Source organism: Camponotus vicinus, unplaced genomic scaffold, assembly GCF_025532165.1.
Source record: "Camponotus vicinus isolate PSW18456_S1 unplaced genomic scaffold, iyCamVici1.0 SCAF_1, whole genome shotgun sequence".
In the NCBI taxonomy this organism is placed as follows: Eukaryota; Metazoa; Arthropoda; class Insecta; order Hymenoptera; family Formicidae; genus Camponotus; species Camponotus vicinus.
Window position 1 is genome coordinate 28501604 of NW_028141945.1, and position 20436 is coordinate 28522039.

Below are 20436 nucleotides of genomic sequence, written 5' to 3' on the forward strand. Positions count from 1 at the left end.
ATGCTGAGATATCGTCCGCTTTCCAAAGCACGCAGCATCGACAGTTTTTCGATCTCGCTCAACAGCACGTGAGGCATTCGCCATTGTATCTTGAATATGGTCATCACAGGCTCCAGCGTTGAACTTCCAACCAGACAATTATTATCGTTGCGCGATCGTATTAAGATCAATTCGTGACGAGCGTTAATCACCACTCGTTTATAATCCTCGCAAAATCCCAATAACATGTGGAGCGGTACGCAAAAATTGAAATGTCCATGCGAATAGGTCGGCGGCTCCCAGCCGGCGTTTTTCATAATCACAATTCTATCGGATGATACCGTTACATAGTTTTTGAGCGTAGTAGTTATTCCTACGTTTCTATTGCGATCAATCTCAACGCCATCGAGTTCGTATCGAATCTCATCGAACATGAATGCGACGCAATTATGTCCCAGTACCACATCACTTTCTCCTTCAACTGTTGCTGTTTTTTCCCCGTTAGTTGTCCCTCGATGTATAGGAAACTCTCGTACGGCAGCGTATACAGATCCTGTTGTTGTATGGGTATTCTTATCTCGTCACTGTGTCCGAACGTTGTATTGGCGAACGGGTTATACGTGTGAGTCTCGATCTTGACGATACGATTGTCAAAAATCGGTTCATCACCGATGTTGAGAATGTCGGTCATCGTTCAGCTGTTTCGCACCGCAAATCCCAAAGATTGTAAAAACGCAACGTTCGATGCGCTGAGTTTCTTTTTCTTGGATGATTTGATATTAGCAAACGTCGACGTTGTTGTTGTTGTTGTTGTTGTTGGTGGTGGTGGTGTTGCTGGTCTCGTAAAGATTGCGTTATCTCTCACGTCTTTCGATCCGTTCAATACGAGCATCTCATACGTCGCATACGTGCAATCTTACGGTGATCTCTTCTCCTCGAAAATCGAGCAATCGTCCGTTCTGGTCGACAACGCGTAACGTTAAATCCGTAATGCTCCGCGCGATGATCGGCAGGTAAATGATCTGTGCAGGCGTTTCCGATATCTTATATCCCGGTGGTACCCTCGGTGAAAATTCATGTATCGTATGAACGAGTATGCCGTTGTTGTATGCACCGTCACGTTACACTCTAACGGATAATATTCACGTTGAGAATGTTAATCGGCATGTTTGATTCGTACCATTTTCGCGGCTCGAGAATACGATTCGAGAATCCTAGCAGCGATCCAATGTTGTCAGGTTTGGTAAAGTTTATTCTGTAGGCACATTTGATCTCGCTCCTCATTGTATTGTAATTAGCGCGGAGCACTATCGGATATTCGCCATCTTCATAGTCACCGCCGTCAATGTGTTTCTCATCGCGATGTTTCCGTGAAATTGCATGTTTCAAAAATTCATGTATATTTTGCAACTCATACGATCCCTCGGGAATCGTAATTTCCTCGTCGTCTTCGCCAAAGTAAAATTTATTATTCGAGGAATTCACATTCGGTATCGTGTGATAAGTCTCAAAATCCGTTAGACCGAGCTCGTATTCGCCGTCGCTCAAATCTACGATGGGAAAGAAGTTTGCCGTGAGAACGCTACTCTTCCCAGTCAATGTGAACGTCATAGACATGTCGACGAAACTGTTTAACGAATACTGAGTTAAATAGCGCAATATCTGTCTTTAAATTCACATGCATCGACCGTTCGAAGAAACTGCAAGCACAATTGTCCGCAGATACTCTGATCGTAAGTTTGAACAGGTGTGTAATTGTACTGTATCTTCGTTACGTTTCGTCCGAGATATCGCACCAATTCATTCGGTGGTCGAAGATTGCCGAAACTGTCGAAATATATAGCGCGATTCCCCCTCTTTGCATACGCTACCCAATGAGTACCTGGTCCTTCGACGCTATCCAAATTTACGATGCCGCTCTCGTTTTGATATATACCACCGATCGGTAACGAGTTGCGCATGAAAACACCTCTAAAATATGGAATGTGCATACGTTTTGCCAGTTGTAGCAATTGTATGTTGGTAGTTGCGCCCTGCGGCATTTTTAGCGTCTCTTTGACGTTTTTTTTTTTTCTCGTTGAGGCTCCTCGTCCGTATTTGTAAGGAGCGAGATATAATCCGTGACCTTCCATGGCGCGATTGTGACGTAGCATCTCTTGCAACTGACGTTGCGCGGCTTTTCCGTCGTTCACCACTTTCGCTACACCAGCCACTCCACCGATCAGGGATCCGAGCGCACCCAACATTGGTAGAATCGGCAATACACCGCCGCATTTCGCTACCGGAAGTATCCGTTTCTTCACCGTTTTTTTCTTCGTCTTCGTCTTCAGACCCATACCGAACTTCGTCTTGGCTTTCATCGTTGCCCAGACAGTTGTGGCGGCGGCTCTCTCACCGAGAGTCGAATCTTTCGCAACGATGCGATTCCGCGCTTTCTCAGCGAGTATCTTATCCGCCGCGTGTCTCTCGGTGAGATCGTTGCTCCGAGAGTATGCTATATCGTGTTCGCGACACGCCGCGTCCAATGGATTTATACCTCGATCGCCTCTGACTAATCGCTTTTGCAACCGCGTGCCTGGTCCGCAAAACTGATAACCGGGAATATGGAATTCGATCGGAAGTGCGTTTATCGCGTGATTTAATAGGCCTCTACCTATTTTCGTTGACATTCGCCGCAATTCTTTATCAACGGCGCCGGACCGTCGATGTGCGTTTCCTGCCACGGCTGATTGTAATGTTTGTAACAGCGACGATACGTCTGAACCTCCGGATCCGCTTTTATGTGTTCCGGAAGTTTGTCCCACACGTAGTGGACGTAATCACCGCACGTTCTCAATAGAACTGCTTTCGGCACTAATTGTAGCTGTTCGACGTTCAAATTGCAAATATCGGAAGGATTTGTTAGCAGGGTGAACATTTTTTCTCTACTGAGCGACTCGTGATTTCGCGCACCTATAAATAGGCAGGCGTTCGATCCAATCAGCAGTGTTGAAAAAATGAGATTCGTACGACAACCTTTGACGATATGCGTGACAAATTGCGACGACAGATTACGATCAATGGAGGACAACGCGGAGATGCGCAGGCACGGTACGATGCTACCGACTACTATACGCGCGATCGTTTGCGGCCCCTCGAATTGTGGTAAAACCAACGTTCTGATAAGTCTACTGGAAAGCCCGCACGGTGTACGTTTCGAGAACGTGTATGTGTACTCGAAGTCGCTGCAACAGCCGAAATATCGATATCTGGAGAATTTGTTGACGCCGATCGACGAAATCGGCTATTTTACGTTCTCCAATAACAATGACGTCATTCCACCGAGCGAGGCACGTCCAAACTCGATTTTCGTCTTCGATGACGTGGCGTGCGACAAGCAAAATACGATAAGAGAGTACTTCTCAATGGGTCGTCACTCGAACGTCGACTGCTTCTATCTCTGTCAGACGTACGCGAGAATACCAAAACATCTTATACGCGACAACGCGAACCTGCTGATCTTGTTTAAACAAGACGGTACCAACTTGAAACACGTGTACAACGATCACGTGAATACCGACATGTCGTACGGGGATTTCAGTGAATTATGTCGTACTTGTTGGCAACAAAAGTATGGATTCCTAGTGATAGATAAGGACAGCTCATTTACGAACGGGCGATACAGAAAAGGATTTAACGTGTTCGCGATACCGCAAAACGATTAGTCGCTGCCGACACACTCTGTCGACATGGCTGAAAGCGATAATATTCGCGAGCGTGAAAAGATTGCGAGGGAGATTGAGAAAACGAGTGAATCGATCCGCAAGAAACATCGCGCTTTAAAGACCGGTAAGATCGACAACGATATCGCGGTCAAGACCCATTTTAGGCCTATTATCGAGCCACTACAAAAAGTTGTCGTCGACAACTCTAGCTTAATCGCGGTGAAAAACGAGCCGGAGAGTAACGCTGACGCTATAATTAAAACGTTACCCATCAAGCGGTACAAGGAGGAAGAGTAAGAGGAGGAGGAGGAGGATACAACACCGAAAAAGAGACAACGATTGAAGACGAATCGTTTATCGACACCGCATACATCGGATGAACCGCTGATAACCTCCACACCGTCCGCGACAACGAGAATCGTACAACCCACGATACCCGAATCACTCGCAATCGAAAATGTTTTCGAAACCACGGGCAACCCGCTCGAATCACCATCTGTTCGAAACATGTTACAAACGTTGGAAGGTCAAAAAATGTTACGAGAGCACTTCGGGCCACTGGCACAAAAGTACATGGGCGCTCTCCTTAGTGGCGATAAAAAAACCAGATCGATCACGTGTACGGTGTCTATTTCGACGAGAATGAAATGTGGCTCGGTAACAAACGATTCGACATCGGCGCAGATGACTCTATAATCATAGACAAAGTGAGGTACATTGGTACACCTGGATTATACGAGTTGATCTTCAAGAGAATTCCCGATGATGACATATACACTGAGGACGATATGCAAAAATATAAGAGCATATTAATGGCGACGAGTGCGCATAAACGTCAATATGATGCGCAAGGTCAATTAAAGAGCAACAGGGGATACAAGTATAAACACATAATTGCACCGTTGATGTCGATCGAATCGAAAAAGAAAAAATGCGGTACGGGAGTATTCATGCCTCGCGCGATGACGCTAACCGACAATAAGATCGATTACGTGCATTGGAACGATCCCAACGAGCTAGTGGATCGTCTACGATTGCTCGACGCTTCGCGCCGAGCTGGCCACAACGCTCACGACAACGAGATCCTGTCGATCATCGATGAACTTCGCGAAGTTGGTCTTATTATAAATTAAACGGTGTCTCGACAAAACTGATCAGTCGATCGACGTCACTCGCATCGAGGAAAAAAATGCCCATCAACAAATTTGGATTATTCGAACAGAGAAATGAAGCAATTAGAACAAGCGATCATTGGGGTAAATCGGTGACGAGTTACTTGCGTCAAAACACTCTGTGTCGCGTCGCTACGTACTATGACGCGAGGTCGCGCAAGATTCGCCGTGTAGCGCATCCTGAGGCTGATACCGATGCAGTCAACAAACTGTACGTGGAACAATGCGTTAAAACGTTGAAGAATCAGCAGAAAGAATCAGACGAGAAGCTGACTGCGTTCGAGAGGGACGTGCGAGCTTTGCAGACTGCGATAAACGAGCTTCGGCGTGCGATTAACTCTAATTCAGAAACGGCTATCAACCTGTAATGAGCGACTGTAGTGAACGGTTTAGGAGCGGCTATTGTACAATTATTAAACATCTGCAAAGGTTTATCGAACGGGTTGGGAACGGCTATCGAACAGCTATAAACGGCTATCGATCGGCTATCGAACGGTTATCGAACAGCTACGAACAGCTACGAACGGCTATCGAACGGCTATCGAACAGCTATGAACGGCTATCGAACGGCTATCGAACAGCTATGAGCGGCTATCGAACGGACCAGGAACGTCTAGCAACGAATGATAAAACGCACGGTGATACTCGAGGCACACATCGTTTGATCGACGAATCGAAACAACGAGGATCGGCGATCGGGAATAACCGAGGAAGCGAAGAAACAACATAGTTTAGAGAAACGGCAGTTGGTGAACGAATTGCACGCGCCGGCGAGAAAAAATTTTCCCCGAAGACACGTCATAGTGCGGGGATACGATGACCTGTGGCAAGCTGACATTGTCGAGATGCGTCCGTACTCTCGTTTCAACAGAGGTTACCACTACATACTCACAGTCATAGATGCGTTGAGCAAGCACGCGTGGGCCATACCACTCAAGAGTAAAGGTGGAAGCGAGACAGCTGACGCTATCGCCGAGATAATTCGAGATAGCAAAAGATGTCCGAAAAACTTACAGACTGATATGGGGAAGGAATTTTATAACGCTGACGTGCAACGGCTCATGCGGAAACATGACATCAATCATTATTCTACATATTCGGTATTGAAGGCATCGATCGTTGAGCGATTCAATCGCACGCTGAAAAACGACATGTGGAAGATGTTTACGCTGAACGGATCTTACAAGTGGATCAGCGCGTTGCCGCGACTCGTATCGGATTACAACGCGCGCAAGCATCGAACGATCGGTATGCGACCCGTCGACGTTACTCCCGCGATCGCTGAAAGACTCTTGGCTACTGTGTACAACCATGTAAATATCGCGGGTCCGGCGAAATTCAAAGTAGGTGACTCGGTACGCGTTAGCAAGTACAAGACAGTTTTCGAGAAAGGTTACACGCCAAATTGGACAACCGAAGTGTTTAAAATTGCAAAAGTACAACATACTAATCCCGTAAGCTATCTACTGGAGGATTACCGCAAAAAATCTATTGCTGGAGCGTTCTACGAGTACGAGTTGCATCGCGCGAATTATCCGGACGTGTATCTCGTGGAGAAAATACTGCGTAGGAGGAGTAACGAGGTTTACGTGAAATGGTTGGGATTTGACAATTCGCACAATTCTTGGATACATAAGGACAATGTGATTTAATTCATACAAATTGTATTTATTTTTAAATTTAAGAAAAAATATGTACAACATATAAAAAATATACATGAAATATATAAAAATACAAAAATCTTTATTAATACATCCTTTCCAATAATCGTATATAATACAATATATGAAATACATATACATATGAGATACATATACAAAAATAATATCTTACATTATATCACATACTATATTACATTACATTATATATATTATATTATAAGGGTATCCTATAATGTCCCCATGGTAATGTGTCGATCGAATCAGGTACGATATACCGCTTGTCATCGTACGGACTCAGAGCAATTTTCGTCTCGCGGACGGTATATACTTTGTGCAATTTCGATCTTATGCAAGATTGCTGTCGTGTCATTTCTATTTCGTCATTCAGACACCGCGTGTAATCGTCGAATGTTATCGTTCTGCAACAACGTTACTTTTGACACCTTTAACCTTCTTCGTATCCTTTTTCCCGTCCACTCTCATCGCATACATTTTTGCTCTAAGCCCGACGAATTCGGTCATTATCGCGCCGTTATTTTCATCTTTCATTAAACCCGGTACTTTTTTATTCACGAGCGGTATACCGTACGCGTTATCAATTGGATAATCGCTCGTATCGAAACTAGCAATATCATGTTTCATATTTTCATAGACATCTTCGCACTCAATGTGGTATATAAGACTGTCTGTGTCGGTGTACATTACCCGGCATTTATCACGATATAGCGGTGACATGTACTCATGATGAAATTCGTACAAGCACGTTTTAGAAATGTCGAGTATGCACATGCCGACATAGATTGGTTTATAAAATTTCACTTCAAGTTTGCGTAATTCTATGGCAACCAAATTTTCTGAAAAGACGCTTCTACTATGAAAATTTGGTTTCGCTATCATTGCTTCTGCTCCGTATCGTCCGTCCCACTTTGTTAATAATTTTACGTCGACACGATTACGCACATTTTCCATCGTCTTACCAAATACCGCGTTATTCATCAGTTTATATAAATTTTTTTCAAAATCATTTTTCGCGAGTGTTCTAAACTGTGTATTTAATTCGATATAACTGCGAAGCCACGGAGATTGTGTAAATTGTAATACGCGATGTATTTTTGTAACGCGAAGGTCGTGTCGCGTACATTGCTGTAGGTTACGGTAGTGTATCACGTAACGCTTCTTATCGTATAGCGTTGCGAGGAGTTTGTCTTGCCGCTTGCCGGGCGGCTTGTCGCGTGTCGGGCAAAACGGTAGGTCAATGTGCGTATCGTGAAGATGTTGCGGGTACTCGAGATCGACTTCGAGGATATAACCCGTAGGCGAATCTAACGCGATCGATGCTACGTCAAAATTCGACACGTCGTCGACCCATCGAAAATCGGCATAGGGCAACGGTTGACACATTGCCCATCCGTACAAATTATTTACATCGAAATACATCAAGTACGACGATGGTTTCGATGGGTCGTACGATTGTTGCATGTACTTGTTATTAGCGCGCGCGTATCTGTTGGAACACTGACTCAGACCACCGCGTATACCGCGTTCGATAAACATGACCATGTCGATGTCGGTAAGCAATTCGAATGTAATCTTTGTATGCTTTAACATGGCATCCCACGTGTATCCGGGAAGAGTATAATAATACGCGGGGTCGAGTCTGTAACTTTTGATGCAACTATCGCGAAAGTTTTCAAAAATATCGGCTAATAACAAGACGTCGATTTTCAGGTACAAATCGCTATACTCGCCTAGCGTTCGAATGGAGAATCGCGTCCAGATGTTCTCGGCGTGCGCGTAATCGCTCTCGGATATAGTTTCACCGGTCAAAGAACTGTAAAACGATTCGCGCGGTGGTAAACACGTATCTTGCAACCTGTCCACAGAGTCGACGTATTCGTACGGAAAGACGCCTTTCCGTGTTAATAAACTGAAATTTTCTGCAGATAAATTTTGAAATTCTGATTTTAAAATTTTGAGTTTGTCTTTGTCTAGATAAGATGCCAATTTGTCGAGACTTGCCGTAAGAAATTTGTACGAATCGATAAAACTTAATTTTATATATTTTTTCCAATTGTCTTGTGCAACTTTAACAGTTTTTGTAAACGATATATATTTTTCCTTGGTTATCGGAAGTAATTCGATTTCCCCTTCGAACGCCGTGGCTATATCCTCGATAATGAAATGCGCGTCGTAACCTGATAAATTATGAAAGACTATCGGAATATATAATGATTCTTTGTAATTTAGATTGCAATTTGAGTGCGCGGGACCTCTATATTGCCCGGTCAAATGACAATGATCGCGTACGCGTGTATCGTCTTCTTGCGTAAACGGTTTTTCGCATATATGACAATGCGTTGCGCTGTGAAATTTTTCCCACTCGTCCGATGTTAAATTTACCATGGAGACATTTGTAGTCATTAAAATAGTTTTTACACGTAACGCTAAATTTTTAAGTTCTTCGGCGAACCACGCGATACAATCAATACTGCGGCGAGAATGGTACGCGGATAACAAGTCGTCGAACGAACAATGCATATAATACGCTATACTAAATACCTTATGATACTGATAATTTTTTTCTTCGTCAGTCTTTGTCAACGCACATTCCAAATCGGCATAGATCACAAATGGAAGCCGCTCTTTCCTCGTGTAGTTGTTGAACTCGAGCCACTTGTCTTTATCGCTCGGCAATCGGATAGCGCAGTCGTTTATTTTTCCGCAGTCTACCGTATGTGACTGCAACTTGTCCTCCGATCCGAAATAGTGCAAGCATCTGTAAAAGAATATTTAAATTAAAGATTTATGCAATGCATTATATTTTATAATTACATAAATTATTTAAATTATACGTACCGATCACAGATATATTTCTTGTGATCCTTTTTACTCAATTGTGAACTGACAAGTCGCGATAGATTTTTGATCCATGCGAAATGTCCGACGCTGTCCGACGTCTTCCACGTACAACAAGTTGACGTGCTTATCCCGTTTCTGCTCCGAAAGACGTATCGGGACAATGCTGTTTTCTTTCTCGATGCTGTACACGTTGATGGAGATATTGTTTATATGTTCAAACTTTTTTAGTTGGTTCAACGTCATCGGAAACTCAATATTTTGTACATTTAACACCGTCGTATAGTGGGGATATGAAGATTCCCGATTCGTGTCTCTTTCTGCGGGGTATAGAGCGGCCACCACTGCCCACGCGAAATACGCATTGTCTCTGGATTGTACATTAATTACAGCTCTCTTCATCATAATTTCTCGCGGCAATTTAATATAACATCCCGCGCGTATAGGATTATATTTATTTATATTTACAGTTAAATTCTGTATTCGCGACAATGCCCAGCCACTATCGCGTTCCTGAAATTCTTCTAGCAATGCTAGGGTGAGCTCGATAACGCTGCGCTCGTACCACTCGTGTAAATCAGACGTGCGAAAGAGTTCACAGTTTCTCGTATTGATACTTTTATTCGCACGCTTATCACCCGACACAAATTCACCGTTGAATAGTGTTCAATTTTACACTGTTGTATCTTCTTATAACGTCTTGCACTTGTTCGAGCACGATGTCTTTGGCGTCCTCGAGAAATTGACGAGGTTCGATATGGTTTGCGTTAATCACAGCACCGGTTAGAATACGGTTATCGAACGCGGTATCAATCTCGCGCCACACAAGTTCATTTTGATGCGCGCTACATCCGCGTTATTGTCGCCACTGTAATTACCACCACTGGGCATAAACTGTCTTTGCAATCGAGTCTTTATATATATATATATATATATATATATTATTACACTTTCTGACAGAACACTATAATTTTTGACTATACTTTTGCTATACCGTCGTGTCGATGCGCTTTCAAATCACGTACTATGATCTGATGCGCTTCGATCCTTCATATATTCAACCAACAAACTTTCAGAGATTGTTGGAGGCACAAAAGAAAAAATTTTTGTAACTGAACCTAGGGTTGAAAATGTGTTGTTATCTCGCTATGATTCACAGATTGCTCGAAAACGTCGGACCCCGAAATATCTCAAAAATGTGTTGTTATCTCGCTATGATTCACAGATTGCTCGAAAACGTCGGACCCCGAAATATCTCAAAAATGTATTGTTATCTACGTATTTCCATCCGCCCAATCCTTCAAAGAATACTTCTATTTATATTGTGTATGTTAAAAAAATATAATGAAGAGGACTCTGCTGCACTAGAGTATCATTTCTTTCGTTGCTCTTCTGTGTTTCGGTGGTCTGCTGCACTAGAGTATCATTTCTTTCGTTGCTCTTCTGTGTTTCGGTAGTCTTGTGCAATGGCTGAAGAAAACGTAATTATCATCGACGATGATACGGTGGCTGAAGAAAACGTAATTATCATCGACGACGATACGGATGATGATTACGATTATTGGATGGATCCAGTTGTGGCGGAGAGGATGGAGATAGAGAGAGAGGAGAGAGAGAGGAGAGAGATGGAAGATGATGGATCTGATATAGAACCCTTAGCGAAGGACAGTGATTATGATAGTGACAATAGTGTCGATATTCTTGATGAACGGTTACAAAAGAAACAGCGAGATTTAAGCATACCTGAAATAATAACATACAACGAAGCAACAAAGGTATGTTGCATTTCCTATTACTACATGGAAAATGGATCAAAATTTTGTACCGAATGCTTTCTAGAAGATCCGCATCAGTTTGAAAAAACTAATTCTGTTCGAGAACATAGAACCATAGCTTATGTTCATTTGGAAAATATGTCATGCAAAGGATGCAGAAAATGTTTGAATCAAATATTGCCCTGCGACATGTGCCCTATTTGCACAAATTAAAATAGATGATGGATAACATTGTAAGTATCTTAATTTATTATATATCAAAAGTATTTTAAAATAAATTATTAAAATAATTTAAACTAATGAAATGCGTATGTTTTCTTCTGTTTTCAGAAACGGCTTCCCCAACATAGCCCGACGGTCTATTTTATATATTATTATTATTATTTTTTATATTGTATACTTTTTATTAAACACACACATTTATAAATAAATTATATATATTTTTTTAATTGTAACAAAATCATGACGTAATTTCTTCGCACGCATTTCCATCCACCCAATCCTTCAAAGAATACTTCTATTTATATTGTTTGTTAACTGGTAATATTGTATAATATCTCAAAAATGTGTTGTTATCTCGCTATGATTCACAGATTGCTCGAAAACGTCGGACCCCGAAATATCTCAAAATATAAGTTTATGACTAATATTGTATACTTGCGATAATACAGAGAGAAAGAGAGATAAAAGGGATAAAGAGATAGATAGAGAGATAGAGGGATAGAGAGGGAGAGAGAGAGAGAGGGATAGAAATATAAAAGGATAAAGAGAGAGAGCGAGAGAGAGGGAGGAATAGAGAGAGACCCAAAATCTTCTTCATAGGAATACCGCCATTTTTGTTTATACGTGCGTCCCCCGCCCCGCAGCCCCCGCGCCACCGAAATTCTCTCCGTCCCGCGTGACGTCATCCCTGATAGGACCTGAGTTAGAACCCGCGTGACGTCATCCCCCTCCATCCTGCGTGACGTTATTCCCCCGCACCGCTGAGATCCCCTCGCCCCTCACCTCCCCTGAGATCCCTGCGTTAGAACTGGCTTAGTGCTAACTACTTATATATATAAATGTTATATACATATATTTTTAATCTTTATATATTTTTAATCTTCTATATATATTTAATCTTCTATATATATATATTTTTTTAATCTTCTATATATATATATATATATATATATACAGGGTGAGTCAAAAGTATGTTTTAAAAATTTGTGAGCGTGTTCCTGGATAAAAAGGAAGAACAAATGTTCATATGAACATATGGACGCAAATGCTTTGTTGTCGAGATAATGGACATAAATCAGCAGTATCAAATAATGCTTTATTTGAACGTTTACAATTTTGTTATTGTTGTTTATAAGAGATGTTCTACATGTCCTCCATCATTTTCAACACATGCTTGAGCACGACGTCCGCATGACTGGCGCAGTCGTTCGAAAACACGAATCACTTTGTTTACAAACAAACGCTACTATGAAAGAAAGAGGAACGATGTTGTTAGATAGGCCTCTGTACTTCTGTACAGTAAGAGATAACGTATTTACAATCAAGTCATTGTATTTGAGACAATTTAAACGAGCAGTAGTAGTATTGATTCGTTGATTTACTGTGATAGTGTACAGAATGTTTACATTTGAAGAATTGAGTGATATTCATCTCACATATGGTGAAATGCATTGCAATGCACTTGCTGCACGTCGGAGATATGCGCAGAAGTTCCCAAACAGACGTTTGCCATCCGCACCTTCCTACGTTCGTCGCTGTGGACCGACGTGCCCGTGAAACAGGTTCACTGTGCAGACGTCTGCATGTGGCTGGTCGACCAAGGATAGCACATTTGGATGAACGAGTACTGGCAGCTGTGAATGCAAATCCACGTACGAGTACTAGAAGGATTGCTGCTGAATTGCACGCGTGTCAGAGAACTGTAAATCGAGTTTTGAACCGTGAAAGGCTTCATGCTTACCACTACCAGCCAGTGCAAGCACTCCTTCCGCTTGACCGTCCTGCTCGCTTACAGTACTGTCAATGGTTGTTAGGACAACTGGCAGTGGACCCTGCGTTCCTCTCGAATGTGTTGTTTACAGATGAAGCATTATTCACACAAGAAGGTGTATTTAATTATCACAATGAGCATCTTTGGGCGCACAACAATCCTCATGCTGTCCGCGAAAGCAGTTTTCAGCATAGATATTCCATCAATGTTTGGGCCGGAATTGTTGGAGACAGGCTCATTGGCCCTCACCGTCTTCCAAATCGCCTTCAAGGAAATTCATATCATCAGTTTTTAAGAAGGCACTTGCCAGCACTCCTCGAGTATGTACCACTACATGTAAGGGAACACATGTGGTTCCTGCACGATGGAGCTCCACCACATTTCTCACTAAGAGTCAGAAATCATCTCAATCGACATTATCCTGAGCGATGGATTGGACGTGGTGGTCCAGTATCATGGCCACCGAGATCACCGGACCTGACCCCACTGGACTTTTATCTGTGGAGTTATTTGAAGAACGTCGTCTATCAAACACCAGTTAACAATGAAGAGGATCTACGGGCACGTGTGCAGGATGCTTGCAGGATGGTCCGTAGAAATCCTGGTGTTTTCGAACGACTGCACCAGTCATGCGGACGTCGTGCTCAAGCATGTGTTGAAAATGATGGAGGACATGTAGAACATCTGTTATAAACAACAATAACAAAATTGTAAACGTTCAAATAAAGCATTATTTGATACTGCTGATTTATGTCCATTATCTCAACAACAAAGCATTTGCGACCATATGTTCATATGAACATTTGTTCTTCCTTTTTATCCAGGAACACGCTCACAAATTTTTAAAACATACTTTTAACTCACCCTGTATATTTTTTTTAATCTTCTATATTTATATATTTTTAATCTTCTATATATATTTAATCTTCTATATATATTTTTAATCTTGATTTTAATTATATCATATACCTTTTAAATATATTTTGATATATTTTATCTTTAAAGGCTGTGATAAATTTTAATTAAAAACGAAGAACATTATATATTATTTAAAAATAACTTATATTCAACTGTAAGTTTATACACAAATTACATACTTATGTACATTGTACATAACATCAACCAATCACAAACGTGACTGCTGTCCACCAACGTTACGCATGCGTGAGAATTTAGTACATAAATTTCGTGGACATGTATTTGACGCAAGTTAGCGGTCTAGTATATAGTATAGATGTCTGTGGTACAGAGTGATCGTGAATCGGACGCGACTTATTTACGAACACAAACCTTAATCTAGTGACGCGGGATATTTACAGAGCTATTACGTGAAGGCTAGGCGCGGGCGTGAGCGGAAGATATTTACAGGGTGGTCGCGTGAACCTAATTGCGGACGCGGGCGCGAAAGACCTACAGGGTGGTCGCGTGCAACGAGGCACGGACACGGGTCTAACAGGGTCTGCCAACCGTGGTCGGCTGAGAACGGGAACACCCATCCTCCGGGTGGTGTACACGAGAACGCCCGTAGTACACCGGGATACTGGACGTCGGTTACAACCGACCGGGCCCGATAACAACCGGGCTCTAGACCAGGGGAGTTAAGACAGGTCACCGAAATACAATTAACGAGTACGAACTAGCGTGACGCGGGGCCGAAGAAACGGCCGGTTCGGTCGGAGAACGCGGGTGTTGCCGACGGGGAAGGAGTACGGCTAGGAAGTGAGACCGCGAAGGTGGTTATACTTTATTCGTTCCAGGAGCCGTGAAAACGGCTGTTATCCCAGAAGTCGTAGCAACGGCTGTCGTCCAGGAGCCGTGGAAACGGCTGTCGTCCAGGAGCCGTGGAAACTGCTGTCGTCCAGGAGCCGTGGAAACTGCTGTCGTCCGGGAGCCGTGGAAACGGCTGTAGTCCAGGAGCCGTGGAAACAGCTGTCGTCCAGGAGCCGTGAAAACGGCTATTCGGTCGGGAACCGTGAAAACGGCTATTCGGTCTTTGAGGATGAGCCGGATAGTTCCGGACGTCGGTTACAACCGACCGAGTACGAGAACGCCCGTACCCTGGACCGGGTCTTCCGTGGCTCGACGGGATACCACTGGACGTCGGTTACAACCGACCGGGCACAGTAACGACCGTGCTCTGGACCAGAGGCAAGGATAGGAGCTCGGTAGGCTTCGAATGCCCAGAATACGCCCTGTGGCTTCGAGCGTCCCGAGAGTCGGGACAGGAATAGGTGCCGGTCTGCCGGAGCGGCCGCCTTATATACCCGGCTGGATATCCCCACGCGCTACCCCCACACGGTCATGCGTGTTGAAGTGGAGTAGGCCGCGATTCTCAATCGGCGGCTCTTAATCCGCGGCTCGGCCGCGGAGGTGCTCAATCGGCGGCGCTCAGTGCCAACTTGGCGCGAGCGTGTGTTCGTAAACCTGGTTCTAGAAACGGCAGAGCCGTTACATATATGAGTAGGAAATTACTACTAACGTGTATATAACCTTGTACATTCGTGTTATATTGCGTGTTACATTTCGTTTTATTATGACAATATAACAGTTATATACTCGTGTTTGCTGGGTTACTGTATCCTTTGGCCACAAGTTTGGCCTTTTTCTTTACAACTTCACAGCCTGGTCCTAGCTTGTTCGTACAAATCGACTACCAAGTTATCATCATTCGACCTTTTAATGATTTCGAACATATCGCTTTTGACCAAACTTTTTATCTCCGAGTATATCGCGTCTTTCCATTCTTCACGCTCATCACTCTTTAATGCATCGCCTATGGATATCTCCGCAATCCCGGCATACTCGAATACGTCATCCTGTAACTCATTTACATCTACATTTGATTCCACTTCATCATCACTTACCGCAGAATTTCCTGTCCGCATTTTGTACAGCTTCCTCGGTCGTCCGCGCTCACCTGACCTTACAAGCCTTGGTCTACCTGACGCTCTGATCAACGGGTTCTCGGATGATGAATGTCGAGTTACTGTTATTGACGGTGGTGACGAATTAGATGACTCCTTTGATGGCTCTTCGTCTGTTATTCCTAAGTCAATGTCAAGAATTTCTGTTTCTCTTGATTTTTCTCTTATCTCCTTTGTTGCTTCTAAGAATTTTTCTTTGATCGTATCTTCATTGATGAACTTCGCGTCTCGAGTTACTACAACTTTATTTTCTGATGGAATCCAAATCCTATATCCTATCGATTCCATCGAATATCCAATCAGAATTCCTTCTCGTGAACGAGGATCAAATTTATTCCTTTTAGGACTCTTGTCTAATACAAATGTTCTCGTTCCTAATTTTCTGAGATTCGTAAGATCAACCGTGGTTCCAAACCACTTCTCATATGGGATGGCTCCATCCAACGTACTGGTGGAACATCTATTTCTAATATAACAGGCTGCGTTTACTGCTTCAGTCCAAAAACTTGGAAGTAAATTTGCTTGGAACAAAATATATCGAGTCATATCCATCAGTGTCCTATTCATTCGCTCTGCAACACTATTTTGTTGAGGTGTATATGGTGCAGTCAGCCTTCTTTGAATGCCTTCTTCCTTCAGGAATTGATTAAATTATGCACTTATATACTCTCGTCCATTGTCAGACTGAAGGTGTTTGATCATATAGCCAGATTGTTTTTCCACCTTCCTTTTGAACGTTTTAAATGCCTCAAGAGCTTCACTTTTCTTCTTCAACAAAAAATATCACACCATCTCGTGCTGTCATCGATAAACGTGATGAAATATCGGGCGCCGTCATTCGATTCGATGTTTATAAGGCCTACAACGTCGGAATGAACAATCATTAACTTGTCTTTACATGGTGCGTCCCCCTTCTTGAATGGTTGACTGGACATTTTTCCTCTTGCACAGATTGAGCAATTTTGCAATTCTTCTAGATGTTGAGTGCTCATTTTGATATTCAATTTGTTTCTCACGATTTTATCTAGATCATAACCATTCAAATGCCCGAATCTTTCATACCAAAGCCATATATCGGAGCTTTTGCACTCTACAGTTGCAGTTACGTTTTCGGCTTCTTTGACATAATATAAGTCTCTTTCTCGATCAGCCATCATCAACTTGTATCCTTCCGGACCAATCACATGGGCACCTACCTTATCGAAAATGACTGTAAATCCTCGATCCGTGATTTTCGCAACTGAAACTAGATTCATTCTAAGATTCGGTACATACAACGCATTTTGGAAATGGACTGACCTTTTTCCTTTATTCGTCAACGTGGCTCATAACTCCTCGGCAATTCTGATGCTGTCATAGCTGGCCATCTGAAGAGTATCGCATGCTGTTTGACTCAGGTCGTTGAACCTTTCCTTGTCCTTGCACAAATGCGCCGTGCAGCCGCTGTCGAGTATCCAACGAGTCTTGCGTTCCTTGTTTTTATCTTCACAGTTGAGTACTTTTTCTTCGTTCTTCGTATGTGCTGCTAAGCTTTGTATTGGGACTTTCTCTTCCTCAGCATTCGCAGACGAGCTCGAGTCATTATTCTGACTTTTTCTGCATTCTGATGCCTTGTGGCCTACCTTGTGACATTTGAAACACTTTAATTTAAATGTTTCGTGATTTTGCATCTTCTTGTCCCTTTTCTGTGATACTTCTGTGTACTTTCTTCGATTTTTTTTCGCAATCATTGCACCCTGTACGCCGTGTCCAAACGACTGCTTTCTCGCATCGCTTTCCTCCACTATTTTAATTCGCAGAGTCTCTGGGCTTGGCACAGTATCGCGCGATTTCATTGCACAACAAAAGTTATCAAAATTGGATGGCAATCTGTAAAGTAGCATGATCGATAAAAGTTCTTTATTTATCTCTACTTCCATCGCTTCCAATTTGTCCACTACATCGAAAAACATTGAGAGGTGCACATCTTCTCTTTCCTCCATGCGGTATAGCATGAGATGCTTTAAGAGAGTCGCCTTTCGAGTATGTGCCAATATTGCACGGTCACACATTATATGTGAGCTTCGCGTGTCGCCACTAGGTGGCGAAAAGGAAAACACCTAACTCGAGAGTGGGACTCCATCTAAAGCAATATATAAGGCCGCGGCACAGATCCCACGAGTCACGACTTATCAATCAAAGAGTGCGGACTATTATAACCGCACCTCCTCTAGCTTTGCGAAGAGCTCCAGAGCTCCATAAATTAACCAGACGGTTAATTTTTTTTTTTATGGCGAATTCCGTCATATATTAGAAACTGATCTATATTTAATGTAAAAATATTTGGGTATGTATAATTAGCCAATCTTGGTTAAAGATGAAAATAATATATTCGTCCAATATTACAATTCAATATTGGCTCAAAATGAAATCGCGTCTACTTTGCAATATTGGACCAACATGAGAAATATTGGATATACATTGTTAGCTAATATTGCTGCAGTAAAAGTGTGCTACTAGGGATTTATAAAGTTAAAAAGATTAATATATACAGGGTGTCCGATTCCTGAGTGGCCAAACGAAAAGTAGTGGTAGATTGGATCAAATTGAGAAGAAAAGTGCTCTACTATTTTGCAAAATTCGCAATAATTATTAAGAAATAAGCAAAAATGTTTCGGCGCATGAAAAGCGGTAGATCGCTCGCAGTGTCCGATTAATGAGTGATCAAACGAAAAGTGGTGGTAGATTGGGTCAAACTGGAAAGACAAGTCCTCTACCATTTTGCAAAATTCGCAATAATTATTAAGTTATAGGCAAAAATGTCTCAGCGCATGAGAAGCGATCTGTCTACCGCTTCTTATACTCTGAGACATTTTTGCCTATAACTTAATAATTATTGCAATTTTTGCAATATGGTAGAGGACTTTTCTTTTCAGTTTGACCCAATCTATCACCACTTTTCGTTTGATCACTTAATAATCACACACTACAAGCGGTTTACCGCTTCCCATGTACCGAGACATTTTTGCTTATTTTTTAATAATTATTGCGAATTTTGCAAAATGGTAGAGGACTTTTCTTCTCAGTTTGACCCCATCTACTACTACTTTTCGTTTGGTCACTCAGGAATCGGACACCCTGTATATATTTACTTCAATCTTTTTAACTTTAAAACAGTACATGTGTTCTTGAGGCCACGTTATCGGTGATACCAATAGGCTCACTATTCAAAAAAATATTAATTAAATCTATTATTAATCTAGTATTAATCATAATTATGTTATAATAATTTAGTTAAAATTAAAATTTAAAGTTAAAATTTGAATATTAGTATTTCCATATTTAGAAAGTAATTCAGAGGTTTTAACCCACAGAAAAGTATATAATAATGGACCCTAACTTAATATTAATAATTATTTGGAAACGATAGCAAAAATGGAAGAAGATTTGATCGTTATTCATATTTTATTAAAACTTTTTGACAATGCCTCTTCAACCTACACTATTCTCCCTAACAGCACATGTAGATACTGAGAATGTTCGAAGAATATCGCAAAAGTACAATGCATATATTCTCAGAACATTCGAGATACATACTATGATATACTAAGTATATACTAAAAATGCTCTAATGTCCGCCTATTTTGGTTAATAGCACACACAAATACTGAGAATATCTTATAGTATAATTCATATATGTAATAGAAATACTTTTAATAAATGCAGTAAATGCACACACTACCCATACAGCACCGAAAGATTGCAAAAACGTTGCATAGACCTAACATTGAAACATTGTAATATTGCATAGAAGTTGCGAAATGTTTCTGCAACATTACTGCAAGCTTGCAGCAACGTTGAAATGTCCGCCCTCAGAAATATTACAATGTAAGATTGTAGTAATGTTATGGTGCAACGTATTTGCAATATTAAAACGCGTTTTGCTATTGCAAATGCAGACCGTTTTAAATTTAATAAATAAACTGAAAATATAAAGAAATGTTTAAGAAAGATAGGAAAAAAAACATTTATCGCCTTTGAAAGAAAATATCTATTAGTGTTTTTTATCAAATGTGTCTTATTAAGTATTTATCTCAATAATATACAATACAATTACTTTACATACACTCGGTACCAGAATATTTTAATACGTGCAATAAATGAATTATTTCCCATTTACCGATTCAATGAAGAAAAATCTGTTTAATATTCTGAATCCCAACGAGGAATCTAGATTATTAAACAAATTATTTGTTTAATAATCTAGATCCCTTATTAGGATTCAGAATATTAAATAAATCAAGTCAGTTTATCAGAAATTTAACTGACACAAGACAAGAAATATAATTACTACATTAGTCCTTTGTAGGCCTTATATCCACTTTAGATGAAA

The 20436-nt window shown here is 41.6% G+C and overlaps 1 protein-coding gene and 1 pseudogene across 1 annotated transcript; both read right to left on the reverse strand.

Annotated features, from left to right (window-relative positions):
* Nucleotides 1–1586: 1586 nt before the first annotated feature.
* LOC145968051 (uncharacterized) lies at nucleotides 1587–9737 on the reverse strand (annotated as a pseudogene).
* A 7652-nt stretch (nucleotides 9738–17389) lies between these two features.
* LOC145968129 (uncharacterized) lies at nucleotides 17390–18046 on the reverse strand. Its single transcript, XM_083093428.1, has one exon. It carries the CDS (start codon nucleotides 18044–18046, stop codon nucleotides 17390–17392), a length of 657 nt encoding a protein of 218 aa, XP_082949554.1.
* Nucleotides 18047–20436: the final 2390 nt, after the last annotated feature.

Coding starts and splice junctions, on each gene's coding strand:
- LOC145968129 (XM_083093428.1), bottom strand. CDS start 18,046: ATGGAGGAAAGAGAAGATGTGCACCTCTCAATGTTTTTCGATGTAGTG.